Raw genomic sequence first — 15,946 nt, 5'->3', positions numbered from 1 at the left:
AGGGGCCTGGTAGCATGCACCAGAGACGAAGCCCGGCCTTCAGGGGAGTATGGGTTCCTGGCTCTGTTCATATATAGAAGGATTTGCAGCATTTTAAATTGATGAACTTGATCTGGGTCTTCAAAAATATTTTTAGGTTAGGACTATCATACGTTCCAAGTAGACTCTCAAACGTATTTTTTTCATCTAGGTATTTTTGCAGTGTTGAAGGAAAAGTGCAGACAAATTCATAAAGCTCTACAAGGGTGAGTTTTATATATTTTCAACCAACATAAAGTTTATCTGCACCACACTTAAACAACTAATGAAAAGTTTTAATTTTATAGGCTTGGGTCAGTTTGACCAAATTGCAACTAAGAAACCAAAAACTTAGTTCACTCACGTTGGTTTATTTGTGTAAAACCAGATCATCTGTTTTAAAGAATCATGACTTTGTTTTTCTGAAAATTGAACAAACTCATTAATAAAATATTACAGCAGTACAGAAGATAGAAAGATGAAAATAACAACCCAACCGTCTTACCACTGGAAATAACCAGGGTAAACATTGAAGCATCTCTCCATGTCCGCACACATACAGGGATGCCATTATATATTACGTAATTAGATGACTGGGTTCATACCATCTGTGTTACTTTTTAGTAAATTACTAAGTTTTAACACAAGAAAAATAAATGAAATTTTATGAGTTTTTTTTTTTCTTTCTTTTTTTAAACTACACGAGTCACTCTTTAAGATTCCTCTGTAGTTAAAAAAAAAGATCGAGATTGGTGCTATCTCCAGGCACATTCCTGGTCTTATAGAAAGTGATTTTATATTGCCCAAGGTATTTGTTTTTGCCTTTCCTAAGGTGAAACATGCTTTCTTGGTCATGAAAGTCATCTCTCTGTTCCAGATACGGAAACTGGAGACTTTAACTAAAAGAAAAGGACAATTGATAAATGAGTACATCACAGCTGTTCCAGATAAAGAAGGGGCAGAGACAGTTAAAGTTCTGGGTGTGTCTGTGTGATAGTAACGGCAGTTCTTGCATGATTTATGGTAGGGAGATGTATTTGTATTGGTTCCAGTTCCATTGGTTTGTGAAATATTAATATACCGACACAGCCTAGCGTATTGGAGTCACTGGAAATTGATCAGCGCCAGCCTCACGTACCCTTCACTCTATGGTGTAACCTCTCTTAGTTTCTAAGTCCAATCCTCCACCTTCCCCAGCTCTGTCACACTTTTTCTTTCCAAAATTCCTAACCCTCTGTCTTCACTCCCCTCACTTTCAGCTAACAACCTGGCCTTATGCTGTCACTTGGGACTCTGTCATATTTCCTGACAAATCTACACACCTGTGGGTATCTGAACCAGTCTTCCCTCCTGTAGACCAATAAATGTTGCTCCAACAACCACAGGCCCTTTTTTAAGGACTGAGTGCCTTTGCTTGTCCCTGCTACTTTGTCATCAGCCTGTTCCCTTTTTTGCATCATTTGATTAGCAATCACGTCCACTTTAAATTCCTCTTGCCTGTCACCCGACATTTCCCTCTGCAACTTCCCATGCCTTTGCTCCTCTCAGTAGCTATCATCTGCACGTCTTCATTACACTGGCAGCTCTGAGACCTGGCTTCTGCTACTGCCCTTCACCTGGACTGTTTTTGTGGAGGTCTCCACTGACTACTGAATCCAGTGGACTGTCTTCAGAGCTCATCTTGATGTCCCCATAGTTTTCAGCACAGGTGACCACTCTTTCCTTCTTTGGACTCTGCTACACTGCACGCCTGGATTTCCTCTCACGTCTTTGAATGGCTCCACCTCGGTCTCTGAAGGCTTTTTTTCAACACCTTGTTCTTCGAGGCTTTGTTTGTGGTTCTCTGTTCTTCTCATTACCTTCTTCCACACCTGGAGCTCCACATCATTTCATGACACCTGTATGTAGACAGCTCCCAGCTTCATATCTCCACCCTGGACCACTGCAGCTCCAGGTCTCACACCCAGTTGCCTACTCAGTATCCACAGTTGGAAGACTCCACGGCACCTCATAGCAAACACGCATTCAAAAGGGTCGCAGGAGCAAACCGTGCTGTTATCTAGATGGTTACAGAGAAGAGTGAAAAAACAGCAAAGAGGTCAAAGTTACAGGAGGGAAGGAGTAGGGAATCTAGTGGAAGATGAGGTCTGGGTCCTGGGCCATCCACACACAGGGACTTGTGAGCCCTGATGAGAGCTTTGACACACAGAGAAAGTCCTGGCATGGTTTTGAGCAAAAAAGTGACACACCCTGTTGGATACCCTAGCAAAATTACTTTTGCATGATTGTGAAAAAATACATTGAACAGCAATAAGAACAGAAGCAGGGAGACCAGTTAGGAGATTGACGCAGGTGAAAGGTGACGGTGACTCTGACCATGGTGGGATCCGTGACGTGAGAAGTCTGGGTATCTTCTGAAGGGAGAGCACACTGGATCTAGCGGAAGTTCATATGCAGGGTGAGTGAGAAAGAGAAGACTCCAGGTGGAGCTTAGGGGGTTTGGTCAAAGTAAGTAGGTAGAGTTGCTAGTGAGTGAGAGGGATAGAACTGTGGAGAAACACTTACTGGGGAAAGTCAGCAGTGGTTATGTTAAGCCCGAAGTGCCCGTCAGACATGGAGTGCAGAGCAGCAGCTGGATGTGCAAGTCTGAAGTATAAGGAAGAGTACTGAGCTAGAGATAAATTTTTGAGTCTTGGGGTATAGATATTATTTGAAGCATTTCAATGTGAAGAGGTCAGAAACTTAGCCAAGACTAGTCCGAGAAAGAGTGACCAGTGAGGAAGAGGCAGGCTAGAAGAGCCTAGAGTCCTGGAAGCCAGGGAAGAAATTGCTTATGTAGGAGGTCAGCCTGTGTCATGCCACTGCTTACAGGCCAGACCAGATAACAGAACACCGATCCTTTGACTTCATCATGTAAAGATATTATGACATGGTGAGCAGTTTCAGGGGAGTGTGGGGTAAAACGCCTGCTTGAAGGAGGTTCCAGACAGTTGGACACAGCTTAGATGACTGTTTTGAGGAGTTTTTCTCTAAAGAGGTGCTGAGAAACAAGATGGTGGCTAGAGAAAGAAATTGGTCAAGAGAAGAATATTTCAGTTTAAGATTACTGAGGTCAATTTCTGAATGACGTCTAGCTAAGTATAAAACATCCTTTCTCCTACTGGTTGGAGCAGTACTGTCTCTATCATATACCAGGTTCCCGTTTGTACTTAGATCTGTTTTTGAACTGTCTCTTCCATTCCATTGGTATATTTACTCATTGCTTGGACTGTTTTTATTTTATCTGTTTTTGTTGCTGTTTTGGAATACAGGTTTATCACTAGTGTCTGTTTTTATTACTGTTTTGGAATAGAGGTTCCTCCAAAGTTATTGCTAGAATCTTGATTGGAATTGCATTAAATTTTCTGATGAATGTGGAGGGAATTGTCATCATGAACAAGAGCTCTTTAGTTAAATCTCCCTTTGTGTGTTTTAATGGAATTTCTGTAAAGCCCTTGTACCTTCATGGAACCTTTAAAGGAGATTTTCAGGCATCCTATAGATTTTGTTGCTGTTGTGAATGGAGTTGTCTTTTCTCTTATATTTTCTACTTTATTGTTGATTCATAAGAATATTACTGTTTTCTCTAAACTGACCTTATATCCAGGAGTCTTTCTAAACTCTTATTATTTCCAGTAGTTGTTTCATTCTGTTATGATGATGTACATAGAAGTCCTGTTATCTGCAATAATGGTGTTCTCTCTTTGCTTCCTAATGCTTTTACATCTTCGTTCATTTTGTTATTTTATTGCTTTGGTCTGGGTCTCTAATCTGTATTGAACAGTGGCAATAATAGCAAACATTCTTTTCTTATTCCCAGTATAGAAGCACTTCTTCATTAAATATAATACATCATGCTATGGGTTTTTGGTGAGTAGCCTTTATCAAATTACTCCTAGTTTTATTTTCTTTTGTGTTTTTTTTTTAAGAGATGGGATTGCTCTGTGTTGCCCAGGCTAGAGTGCAGTGGTTATTCACAGATATAGTCAACACACTACAGCCTCAAACTCCTGGACTCAAGCAATCCTCCTGCCTTCACCTCCCGACTAGTTGGGACTACAGGCATGTACCACTGCACCTGGCTAAATTATTCCTAAATGTGAAGACCTTTTGTTAAAATCATAAATAAATGTTGAACTTTATCCTTTTTTTTTTTTTTTTTTTTAACCTCTATTAAGGTAAATCATAAATTTGTCTTATGGCTAAATTACATTGAAATATTTACTGATGTTAAACCATCCTTGCATTCTTGAGAAAACCCTTCATTATAACATGTTTTTCTCCACTGTTAGATTTATTTAGCTAATATTTTAATTTGACTTTTTATATATATGTTTATAATTTAAATGGATCTATAACCTTATACCAATTTTATGTAACATAGTCAGTGTTAGGGTAGCTTCAGTAGATGATTTGGCTATTTTCCACTCTTTCTATCTACTTCATGGCTCCACTGAGTAAAACATGGCTTGAGAGTAGGTCTCCCACTTTAAGGCCGTGTAGGCTTGGAGCCTTTGGTTTGGGGATAGTTGTTGATTATCTCTCATATATCCATATTTTTTAACTTTTTATTTGTATAAGTTTGGTTTTGTGTGTTTTCATCATAGTGTTTTCTTCCGTCTCATTGCATTGTGTTCTTTCTCCAACTTCTTGCCTCATTGCATTGTCTCATTGCATTGTGTTTCATCGCATTGTGTTCATTGTGCATTGTGTTCATTGTGCATTGTGTTCATTGTGTCTCATTGCATTGTGTTCTTTCTCCAACTTCTTGCATTTAGCTTTTGGTTTTATTTCTTATTTTCCAATAAATATATTAAAGATAAATATTTTCAGAGGCAGTATCTTCAATGTTTAGTTCTGAGTAATTTTTTTGTTCAATTTTTCTCTCATTTTTCACTTCTCTCATCTCTGAGGTTGAGTTTGGAAAAGGAAGTTAACATCCTATGCTGGTTTGCCTCTGTTTTCATTGTAATTGTAGTTACTGTAATTGTAGTTATTGGTATCTGGTTCTCCCTATAGACTGTAAGCACACAGTGTAGACTGTGGCTGCCTTAGTGATTGCTCTGTCCCTGGGAGCTAGCCCAGTGCTCGTTTATCCACTGGGATAAGATGATACGTCCGGCAAAGTCTTTAGTTAAAGAGTAACGTAATAGACTCTGAAACACGGCTTCTCTGAACTCAAGCTACAACTGTGTCCATTTGGTTTTAATTAAACTCATCTGACATTCAGCATCTAGGCAACCAGAGATAGGGCATTTTGTTTAATTCCTTCTCTCACCAGCATGTGAGGTGAGACCATTTGATCAAAAAGCACAAGTTAGATTTGGACCTCAGGTGCCTTGTGTTTCTTTTTTTTTTTTCTTTGGAGAGGGAGTCTTGCTCTGTTGCCCAGGCTGGAGCACGGTGGCACGATCTCAGCTCACTGCAACCTCCACCTCCCGGGTTCAAGCAATTCTCCTGTCTCAGCCTCCTGAGTAGCTGGGATTACAGGCACTTGCCACCATGCCTGGCTAATTTTTGTATTTTTAGTAGAGACGGGGTTTCACCATGTTGGTCAGACTGGTCTCGAACTCCTGACCTCATGTTCCCCCCCGCCTTGGCCTCCCAAAGTGCTGGGATTATAGGTACAAGCCATCGTGCCTGGCCGCTTGGTATTTCCTGAGGAAAATTGAGGCCATTTGATTCATATGGAATGCTATTTAGAAAGCAATTTTTTTTTTTTTTTTTTTTTTTTGAGACAGAGTCTTGCTCTTGTTGCCCAGGCTGGAGTGCAGTGGCACGATCTTGGCTCACTGTAACCTCTGCCTCCAGGGCCTCCTGAGTAGCTGGGATTACAGGCGCCCACCACCACACCCGGCTAATCTTTGTATTTTTAGTAGAGACAGGGTTTTACCATGTTGGCCAGGCTGGTCTCGAACTCCTGACCTCTGGTGATCCACCTGCCTCAGCCTCCCAAAGGGCTGAGATTACAGTCATGAGCCACCACACCTGGCTGAAAGCAATTTTTTAATACTCTGAGAATATATGACCTTAAAAAAAAGAGAGAGAGACTTGATGTATGTGTTTAACATGGTTAGAATTTACACAGGAAATGGATTTTGAAAGTGTATTGCTTAGTTTCTACATTAGTAAAGAACTAACCTAGGAGGTTCCCTCACATTCCACATCCTCAAGATTCCATGATTCGGACCTGTAGGCTGCTTTATTGAGAGATCTAGCATGATGTATTATATTTAAAGAAAGGAGATGCTAATTAATAATGTTACAGGGGTGATTGGAAGGCCAGGTCAGATGAGTCTCCAGAATTCACATTATTGTAACATGCAGTAGTCATTCCGTAAAGGCTTGTCGAGTCCTAATCTGGGAAGATTCAGTTGTGCTACCTAGTGCTTTTTGTTGTTATTTCATTCTGAGGGAAAAACAAATCATTTTAGGTGAAACAAACTAAATGAAAGGAATCTAAAATGTTTAGCCCAGTTTCAAATAGACATATACCACATTTGTGTCCTAGGAGGTAGGTCAAAACTCAAATAATATTTGTTATCATAGGATAAAATAGACTTTAAATGAATCTGATTGGATATTAATAATATGGCTTAGCATCTCCTGACAGCTATAGTACAAATACAGGATTTAATTTAATTTAATTTAAAAATACAGGATTTGGCCCCTAAAGATCTGTCTTTGAGAAGCTACAAATTTTTGTGCTGTTAATCCTAAGTAAAAAGAAAATAATTTTAATCCAAGTAAAATCTAAAACATAACATGCAAATAAGGACATTTTTCTATCTAAACATATTGCTATTAGTCAAAATATAATGTATGTTTGGTTTTTGTTGGTTTTTTTTTTTTTTGAGACAGGGTTTTACTCTGTCACCCAAGCTGGAATATAGCAGCACAATCTCAGCTCACTGCAACCTTGACCTCCTGAGTTCAAGCGATCCTCCCACCTGAGCTTCCCAAGTAGCTGGGACTACAGGTGCAAGCCACCACACCTGGCCAATTGCTGTATTTTTGTTTTTGTTTTGTTTGTAGACATGGGGCATAATGTTGTTAATGTTAGAAATCATGCCTGTAATTAATGAGAAACAAAATAAAAACTAAAGACATAGATAATAAGCAAGGAAGCATAACATAAACTGTAGTGAGTAGCTTGTGAAGGATCCAGACAGGATGAAACATAGCAAATGATGGAGCTGAGCCTTCCCTAAAGTGGGTGATGAAGAAGGCCCCAGCAGCAGGCAGTGCTGGAGCTGGGCCCCAGCATGTGCAGCCAGCACAGGGAAGAACAAACATCAGGGGCGAGGGAGCACATGGCAAGGGAATGACAGATCAAGCTGGGGCCCAGAGGGCCTATGAGGAGGGGCGCCCAGGCCGGTAGTACGGTGCACAGACTCCCTGGTGGGAGGCTGGGGCCATGAGACCCGGTCCTGTGCTCGAGAAGCCACATCACAGGCAAACTTTTTTAGATGAGGAAGCAATGCCCAGGGTGCCTCGTTTTGCTTTCTTTGTTGGAATTGGAATAATCCTTCCCGTCAGTCGCAAGCTTCTGTACGTTCACTGTGCCTTGACATTGTGGACTTCTAACATTATTTCTCCGTGGGTGATCTTTGAGCCTGGAAGGAACTTACGGCTGTGTGTGTGTTTCCCTTTTTCAGGATTTCTGGATTAAAAGTGGTGGGGGAGTCCCTTTCTCCAGCCTTTCACCTGCAACTGGAAGAGAGCACTGGGTCTCGCGAGCAAGATGTCAGACTGCTTCAGGAAATTGTAGATCAAGTAAGTATCCATTTACTTGAGGAAATCCCCCCACACCACTTCTGCCCTTACCCCAAGCAATTTTTTAATGTTATTTTTTAAGAAAAGTCTCTTTGCCCTGAGAGAGAAGAGAGTAGAAAGGAAGATGCTGGTGACTCTGGACATGGGATCTTAATCCTCCACGTCCTTCCTAGCTTCTGGCCATGGTAACGGGCAGCAGGCCCTCCCGTTGGGTCAATATGTGGCTCCCTCCAAAGTTATTCTATTTTGTACCACATTGCATTTAAATATACTTGGCCTCTCCTCTGAAAAATTAGCCTTGCAGAAAACTCTCTTGCTCACCGTTTTACAAAGCCAGGCTTTCCTATGTGTAGTTGGGGGAGGCATTGTGTGTGGGCATCGCACACATTCCTAGACAGCTGGCTGTCCCCACAGCACAGCTCAGGGACAGTCCACTCGCAGTCACCCTGAAGTCAGGATGCTCTTGTATCTTCCAAAAGTTATTTTACTACTAATTGTCTAAGAAACACATCACCAGGGAAACCGCTTGCCCGTTTTCATCTGGCAGCACTGCCCCTCCAGAGTGCTTCCTGCATGCGGGTTTACAGTGGTGCAGGGACAACAGAAGTTTCTTAAAAAGGGGAAGGAAGAGCAGCGGAGTAACCTGGGCAGGAAGGACTCAGGAGGGTCAGTGGAATGCCACCCACCCTGCTCCCCTCTTCCAAGTCCTGGGATGCTGGACATCTGCTTTCAGAAGAATCTGGACTTTTATGTGGGCTGCTGCTGCTGCTGCTTTTAGAAAAATCTGACATATACCTAGTATGTATTTGAGAATGCACATGGGCATGATTCTGCTTCCTTGTCCAGAGGCTGTAGCTATGAGCAATGCTACTAGGTTTCTGGGGTCATAATGGCAGCTACCACCTATCATGTGCCTTTTCAAGGCCAGGCCCTGTCCTAAGCCTCATCTGCCTATACAGCCTCTCAGGCAGGCTCTTCTAGGCCACATGGCTGTGCAGTATACAGACTGGGTGTGCAGGCAGCCTGTGCTGCCTACCTGGCTTCAGCTGTCCTAGGTCCTAAATGTTTGAGCCACATAATCTGGAATAACAGATTTGTGGAGAACTTCATAAAATGTGTGGCCTTCTAGAGTCAATTACATTAAAAAAAAAAAAAAAAAAACAAGCCCCAGGATCTGAGCTTCCTAAAGAAACATGTCAGATTATGAATAATCAGGCTGGAGCTGCTTATCTTGTGAGGTGAGGAAATGCAGCTGATGTCCCCTCAGGAATAACTCTGTGGACATGAAGACTCTCAACAGGGAAAAACATCCCACTGCCTGCTTTACTACCTCATTGTTTGTATTGTAACGTTCCTTAAATACATACAAACACAAAACTAAGTGTGACATCTTTGTGATTAGAGTTCTCATACTGGAAAACTAAAACAAATTTATAAATTAAATACATACTAAATAGACAAGCCAGTAAAATTCCCATTCATTTCGTTACCTTCATGAGGCAGGTGAATTTGTTGTTTTCAGTAGACTTGCCCCAACGGGACAGCTGAGAGCCGTGTTTGCAGAGCAGGCTCATGAGCTGCACACGCTGGTGATGGGTCTGAGTGATCGCTCCACCGTTCTCACTGAGTCTCTTCTCGAACTGCATCGGGACAGTTGTCCACACTTGCTTCACGTTGAGGGACAGTCGCCTCCTTCAGATGCCAGTGTATTCATTGCATAGTAAATCCACCTGTGTTCTCTTTTCATTAGATAGCAACAGCTAAAGTCTTACTACTGCTTTGTATCAAAGAGAGACGCAGAGGAGGACGTGTGAATGAAGCAACTCGGTATTAAAATACTGTGCTTACAAGGATTAGCCACGTAACGAAAGAGGAAATGAAAAGTCTGTGGACAGCTCACAGATCTCAAACTCCTGTCTGTGGGCCTGGTTTGATCCTGGCTCTCTTAAGGAAATCCTCTTGAGAGTTGAGTGAGAAGAGAGCAGTCTGGGGTAGGGAACAGAATACTATCTAGAAACTTCATTTATATATATATATCTTCCCACTTCTGTGTATCATCACAGCTTCCATTTTTAAAATCTTCCGAATCTTTTGTCCCACTCCCCTCATCTTCTTTTCAATATTTGAAGGAGAGAAAAAAACCATGCTGCCTTAACTCTTATTTAAGTTTTGTAGATCTGAGAGGCTTTGCCAAGTTTATTTTGAGTTGCTCAACAGGACACTGTTTTTATAAACTGAGCTGTTGTTTATAATGTCTCTTAACCAGCCAGGGCTAGAAACAGAGCCAGTCCAGATGTTTGCAGGAGTTCACTTTTCCAAGTACACTTCCAGAGCCTAGAGTCAGCGGGAGGCTGCTGTCATTGCTTGGTATGGTTTTTCCATCCCTTCCTCGCAGCCTGTGACGTGACCCCTCTTCAGGCAGATACCTTTACTGCCAGACACGTGGAATAATTGTTCTTTCCTTTACACTGGCCTTTGCTCTGTTGCTACTTTTTTTTAATATAACGCACATACCACATACCATAAAATTCACCCTATTGAAGTATATCGTTAAGTGGCTTTTAGTATCATACGTGCAGTAGGTTGTGCAACCATTACTGTCTCATTCCAAAACATTTTCATCACTCCAGAAAGAAAACACTGTAGCCTATTACCTTGCTCTGGTGTGTATGCTTTCTTTATTTTAGTAGAGATTGTTTTCATTTTTTCTTAATGTTGACAGATGGTTAATATGTAGGAATGCTGTAAAAAACTTTGTTAACGCGAGACTCTGCAGTGCCCGCGCCGTGCCCAGATGCCACATGTGGGCGTCGTTTTTGCTAATACCTGAAGTGCAATGGTTTTTCTCTGACACAGTCCTACTGGTGGTGGTGGTCTTAAGTCCAGCCTGCAGGACTTTGCTCGCACCGTTTCCTCACATTCTAACTCTGCTTTGTCTAAATGGTAGCCATTAGCTATCTGTGGCTGTTTAAATTTAAACTAAGTGGAAATAAAAGGTACAACTGTGACCTCTCAGTAGCACCAGCCACATCTCCCTGTGCCCAGCAGGCACACGGGGCTCATGGCGACTGCTGGGCACTACAGAACAGAGGCATTTGTCATGGCAGAAAGTTCTGTGGACATTGCTGCCAAGGTGGTGGTGTAGTATCTTGGTGATATCTTCTAGCAATTAGAATTGGAAAAGGGAGTTAAAGCTATCAGTGCAGGATTTCAGCGTTCGCCCAGTTTAATGACCGCCGTGTCTGAAGTCCAGGTTGCCGATGTGTTCTTTTTCCTCCTGCAGTGCATGAACAGAAGTATCGCATTAACTCAGGCACGCTACTTGGAGAAGGAAGAGAAGTGTCTCCCTCCTCCCAGGTCGGTGACATTCACATATGACCTTATTTTTTCCCCTGCTCTGAGCTCTATGAAATACCTTATCTTTTGAAACATTTTGAAAGACTATCATAGGCTAAGGAAGAGTATCTGTCATAATATATAGTACATTACCTGTTTTCTGCTCTTAAACTAGAAGTGTTTTAAATTTTAATTGAGAAGCTCCCGAGGACTCACTGAGTACCCTCTCAGTTAACTCAGAGAAATGTCTGGGAGCCCAGGAATGAACTTGGGCACACTGAGTTTCCATCAGCTCATATCTGCCACATCTGAAAGGTGGCACATGCCGGACCAGGAGTTCCTGCCACAAGGACTGTCCTGCAGGGACGATCGGCAGTGTTGGGTGGGGGTGGGCACACCTCTCTGCTGCTCCTTCAGTCAGCGACACTCACTAACACTTGGGAAAAACCAAGCAACGGTGGGGAAAAGCTGCAGCATCAAGAAAAAACACCACTTTGGGAGGCCGAGACGGGCGGATCACGAGGTCAGGAGATCGAGACCATCCTGGCTAACACAGTGAAACCCCGTCTCTACTAAAAAAAAAAAAAACAAAAAAATACAAAAAACTAGCCGGGCGAGGTGGTGGGCACCTGTAGTCCCAGCTACTTGGGAGGCTGAGGCAGGAGAATGGCAGGAACCCGGGAGGCAGAGCTTGCAGTGAGCTGAGATCAGGCCACTGCACTCCAGCCTGGGCGACAGAGCGAGACTCCGTCTCAACAAAAAAACAAAAAAAAGAACACCAAAAGTAAAAGACTAATGTCTTTGACTGCACTGGGCCAGGCAGTCACAGGAGGGGGCATGGACGTGGTCAGTTCTGCCCTGGGGCATTCATTGTCCAGGCTTTTGAGAGCAGGTGATGTCTACACCAAGCCTGGAGAAGTGTGTGTGTCGGGCATCCTGTGGGCATCATGGCTTTCCATCAGATGCGGTGGTGTGTGCTTTGCTCAGGGTTGTCAGTGGCTTGGAGACCTCCAGGTTCATCTGGGAGTGCAGAATGGAAGCTGCAGAAGAGCTGGAGAGAAGGGTCCTGAGGCCAGGTGCCAAGTCAGGGAGGCTGCAGGAGAGCCCACCGGGGAGTTGGAATGCTCTGCTGGCCTGGATCGCCAGATCAGGATTTGGAAGATCACTGTGGTAGCAGCTCAAAGCACCTTAAAGACGCTGCCCTTGTCAGCCAAGCGCAATGGCCCACACCTGTAATCCCAACACCTGGGAGGCCAAGGTGGGCAGATCACTGGAGCCCAGGAGTACAAGACCAGCCTGGGCAACATGGTGAAACCCCATCTCTGTAAAAATTAGCCGGGCATGGTGGTGCACGCCTGTGGTCCCAGCTACTTGGGAGGCTGAGGTGGGAAAATCACCTGGTTCCGGGAGGTGAAGGCTGCAGTGAGCTGAGATCACTCCATTGCACTCCCGCCTGGGCTACTCCTTCATCTTTTATTGCACTTACCCAAAGGTATAATCCTACATCCTACGTTTACTTGTTAGTAAGACTGTAGGTGCATGAGGATGGCAGCCATGCTGGTTTTGTGCCCTTGGGACTCCATGCACAGCATAGTACAGCTCAATAAATATGTGTCACATGCATGAAGCAGATGTTTGCGGAGGGAACTGAGGGGACAGGGGTAGCATTGTCCTTTCAAGCTATTATTTCTTCGATTTCCTGAAAACTTGAACATTTCTGCCATACCTTAGAGTATTACAGAGCTTTCACATTGCTGTTGACATAAATATGCATAATCAAACCTCTCGTTGATTTGAGAAGGATAGAATTCCTGCTTTGTGCCTGGCACTGCCTGAAGCAGTACGTGATGGACAGGATGCTGTTTCCCAGCCTCTGAGGCAGAGCCCATGGCAACTCACTCTGACTGGGTGTGCACTGGTGGTGTATGCCAAGGCCTGCAGGTCACAGAGTCCCTGCCACAGCAACCCACCTGCCACAGTAGTGAGAAAGCGGCTGTGGGCAGCAGGTACATGAATAGACAGGCCAACTGCCAAGAGAGGTTTGTTTACAAAAATAGGAGGCAATGGTGGATTCAACTCTCAGGCCATAGACGGCTGACTGTGAGCACAGGTCCTCACCTCATATAGATATTTCTTTTTTGTTTTTTTGTTTTGTTTTTTGTTTTTGTTTTTGTTTGAGAGGGAGTCTCGCTCTGTCACCCAGGCTGGAGTGCAGTGGCGTGATCTTGGCTCACTGCTAGCTCTGCCTCCCAGGTTCACGCCATTCTCCTGCCTCAGCCTCCCAAGTACCTGGGACTACAGGCGCCTGCTACCACGCCCAGCTAATTTTTTTGTATTTTTAGTAGAGATGGGGTTGGGGTTTCACCGTGTTAGCCAGGATGTTCTCGATCTCCTGACCTCATGATCTGCCTGCCTCGGCCTCCCAAAGTGCTGGGATTACAGGTGTGAGCCACCGCACCTGGCCCACAAAGATAATTCTTTGTGTCCTTTACTGTTCTCAGCATTCGGGTTGTGGTCACGGTGGAACAAACAGCAGAAGAACTGGAGAGAGCTGCGTCCACCATCAAGGAGGTGGCCCAGGCCGTCCTGCTCTAGGGACAGTCCCAGGACCATGGCCTCCTGCCACACAATAGGCAGACAGGACTCAAGACTCCCGCTGGCCACGGAGGGGCCTGAAGGAGAGCAAGAACATGTGGATCTTTGATAGGATTGTTACCAAATGATGTCAATATGGACCAATTGACCATGAGAAGGATGCTTATTTTTTTTAAAAAGAAAACACATCTAAAAGCCCAGGAACTGATTTTTTTAAGAGGAAAACTAATGACAGTGTATAACTCATATTTAAATTGTGCATTTAGTACTATTTAAATGTTTTCTTATACTAGTGTTTTATATTCTTTTGTTGTTTAAAACTGGAGCTTCAGTGTCTCTTCCCTCCCTTCTAATAGTGATGACACAGTAAGCGCTCCTTAACTCCTTAGTATTTCATGTAAAAATGACTGCAGCATTTAAGCTAAGAGGAGCACTCCAACATATGTGGTACAAATTTATGTTGAAGATCTAATTAAACCACATGTTTTCCACTCCTCGTCGTGTGAAGCTAAATGGTGGCTAAAAGGAACACTTTTTGTGTGATTATTATAAACTTTGCATTGTATTTGAATCCTAGAACTTTTGTACACACTAAATATTGATGTCACACCATTTCTAAACTGAGCATCCCTAGCCAGAGAATGTTCATTATACTTCCTAAGTGAGCAATAATTTAAATCAGATGCTATTTTATTTTAATATAATTGATCTTTCTTTACATTTCTTATGTGTTCACCTCTAATCTGTTTTAGGACGAGGGTTGGTTGGTATGTTGATCCCAGAACATAAATCATATCCTTTATATTTTAGAATATCTCAAATGTATTCCTTTTCTGTATGGTGGGTTTGCCTAGGGACATGTAACTACAGGCTTTTTCTAAGCTAAGGAAAAAGATAATTTTTCTTTTCAGCTTACAGATTCCAGATATCTACAAAAGATGTGAAAGTACTAAAAATACCATTTTTAAGCAGTACCTTACCTGTTTTTTCTTTAGCAAACCAGATTACGTGGTATAAAGGTTTGTTATATGTGCCACAAGATAGCATATAAATATGACACCATCATTCCTTCTCTTGTTAAAGGTAGAAGAATAAAATTACCATTTTTATAATCTATGCACATATTACTCAAATGGTCTTCAACATCTTTTTAAATAACACGTATTTTTTGAATGTTCAGTTTCTATTTTGCTTGAGGTATTTTGTACATATGTGCCTTGTGATTGCTGCTGCTTTAAAGGATAAAGTACTCTTTGGGGGATGAGTCTGGTTTGTTTTGTTTTATTTTTTAATGAAATAACCCTACATTCCTGATTATTACTCTATTTGCATATGTAATATATCCAACAGAATAGTGTCTTAATTTTAACTTTTTTGCACTGGGGTAGTATTCTCTGTGTGTTGTTTTGTCTTGTTTTAGAAAATAACAACAAAATTTCTTAGTTCCTTTTTGCACATCCAACCAAAGAATATATGGTATCTGAAGTTTCCTAGGTTCCTGCTGACCTCATAGGACTACAAAAATATCATGGCCATTATTTTCATAAATAATAACTTTTCAGCTTCTTTTATAATACTTTCTAAGTCAAAATAGCAACATCAAAATAATGTTTGTAATAAACTTTTTGAAAATATGACCATAAGTTTCTGGGAAAGATGGCGGATCAGGCACATTACTTCAATCCTTAAAACCAACATTGTAAACAAAAAGAACCAAAAGTAAAATTTTTATGTTAAAATTATAGAGTGACCATAATCCAGTAATATGCACCACAAAGAAATGTCTACTAGAAGCAGTAAAATTTGGATCAAACTGAAGCAAAATGCTGAGAAAGTACAATCATCTCCAATCTGGACCAAGTTACAAATTTCTCTTTCACAGAGTGGGAAGTTTCCAGAGTGCTCTACCAATGATTCTGTGTTTTAAAAGGCAGTGGCTTGAGGCGAGCAGAGTAGAGACCATTTGGAGCCCATTTCCACTCAGCAGGACATCCACAGGGAAGAAGAGAACCACGCCACCTTTTTATTGTCTATGACTAAATTCTAACTCTGGAAAAATGGGGCTTTGGGTCAAGTTGGGACAGAAAATACACCAGTATTTCATCAAATTCAGTACTTCACTCATTATACCATGTGTACTTTTTTTTATGTACCACTAGAAGAAAATAATTCTACCTGTATT

At 42.3% G+C, this 15,946-nt stretch overlaps 1 protein-coding gene across 2 annotated transcripts in view; it reads left to right on the top strand.

Moving 5' to 3' along the window:
- SPTLC1 (serine palmitoyltransferase long chain base subunit 1) overlaps positions 1-15,081 on the top strand; it is an 80,450-nt gene extending 65,369 nt beyond the window's left edge. For both annotated transcript variants that reach the window (XM_010373597.2, XM_030919455.1), the window contains 4 exons: positions 191-245; positions 7,716-7,833; positions 11,117-11,190; positions 13,671-15,081. In XM_010373597.2, coding sequence (XP_010371899.1) covers positions 191-245; positions 7,716-7,833; positions 11,117-11,190; positions 13,671-13,764 — 341 coding nt within the window. In that variant the 3' untranslated portion in view covers positions 13,765-15,081. The remainder of the gene's footprint in view (positions 1-190; positions 246-7,715; positions 7,834-11,116; positions 11,191-13,670) is intronic.
- The last annotated feature ends 865 nt before the right edge of the window (positions 15,082-15,946 follow it).

Source organism: Rhinopithecus roxellana, chromosome 16 (assembly GCF_007565055.1).
Source record: "Rhinopithecus roxellana isolate Shanxi Qingling chromosome 16, ASM756505v1, whole genome shotgun sequence".
Taxonomy (NCBI): Eukaryota; Metazoa; Chordata; class Mammalia; order Primates; family Cercopithecidae; genus Rhinopithecus; species Rhinopithecus roxellana.
Note: the sequence above shows the minus strand (reverse complement) of the source record. Positions and strands in the feature narration are given on the sequence as shown.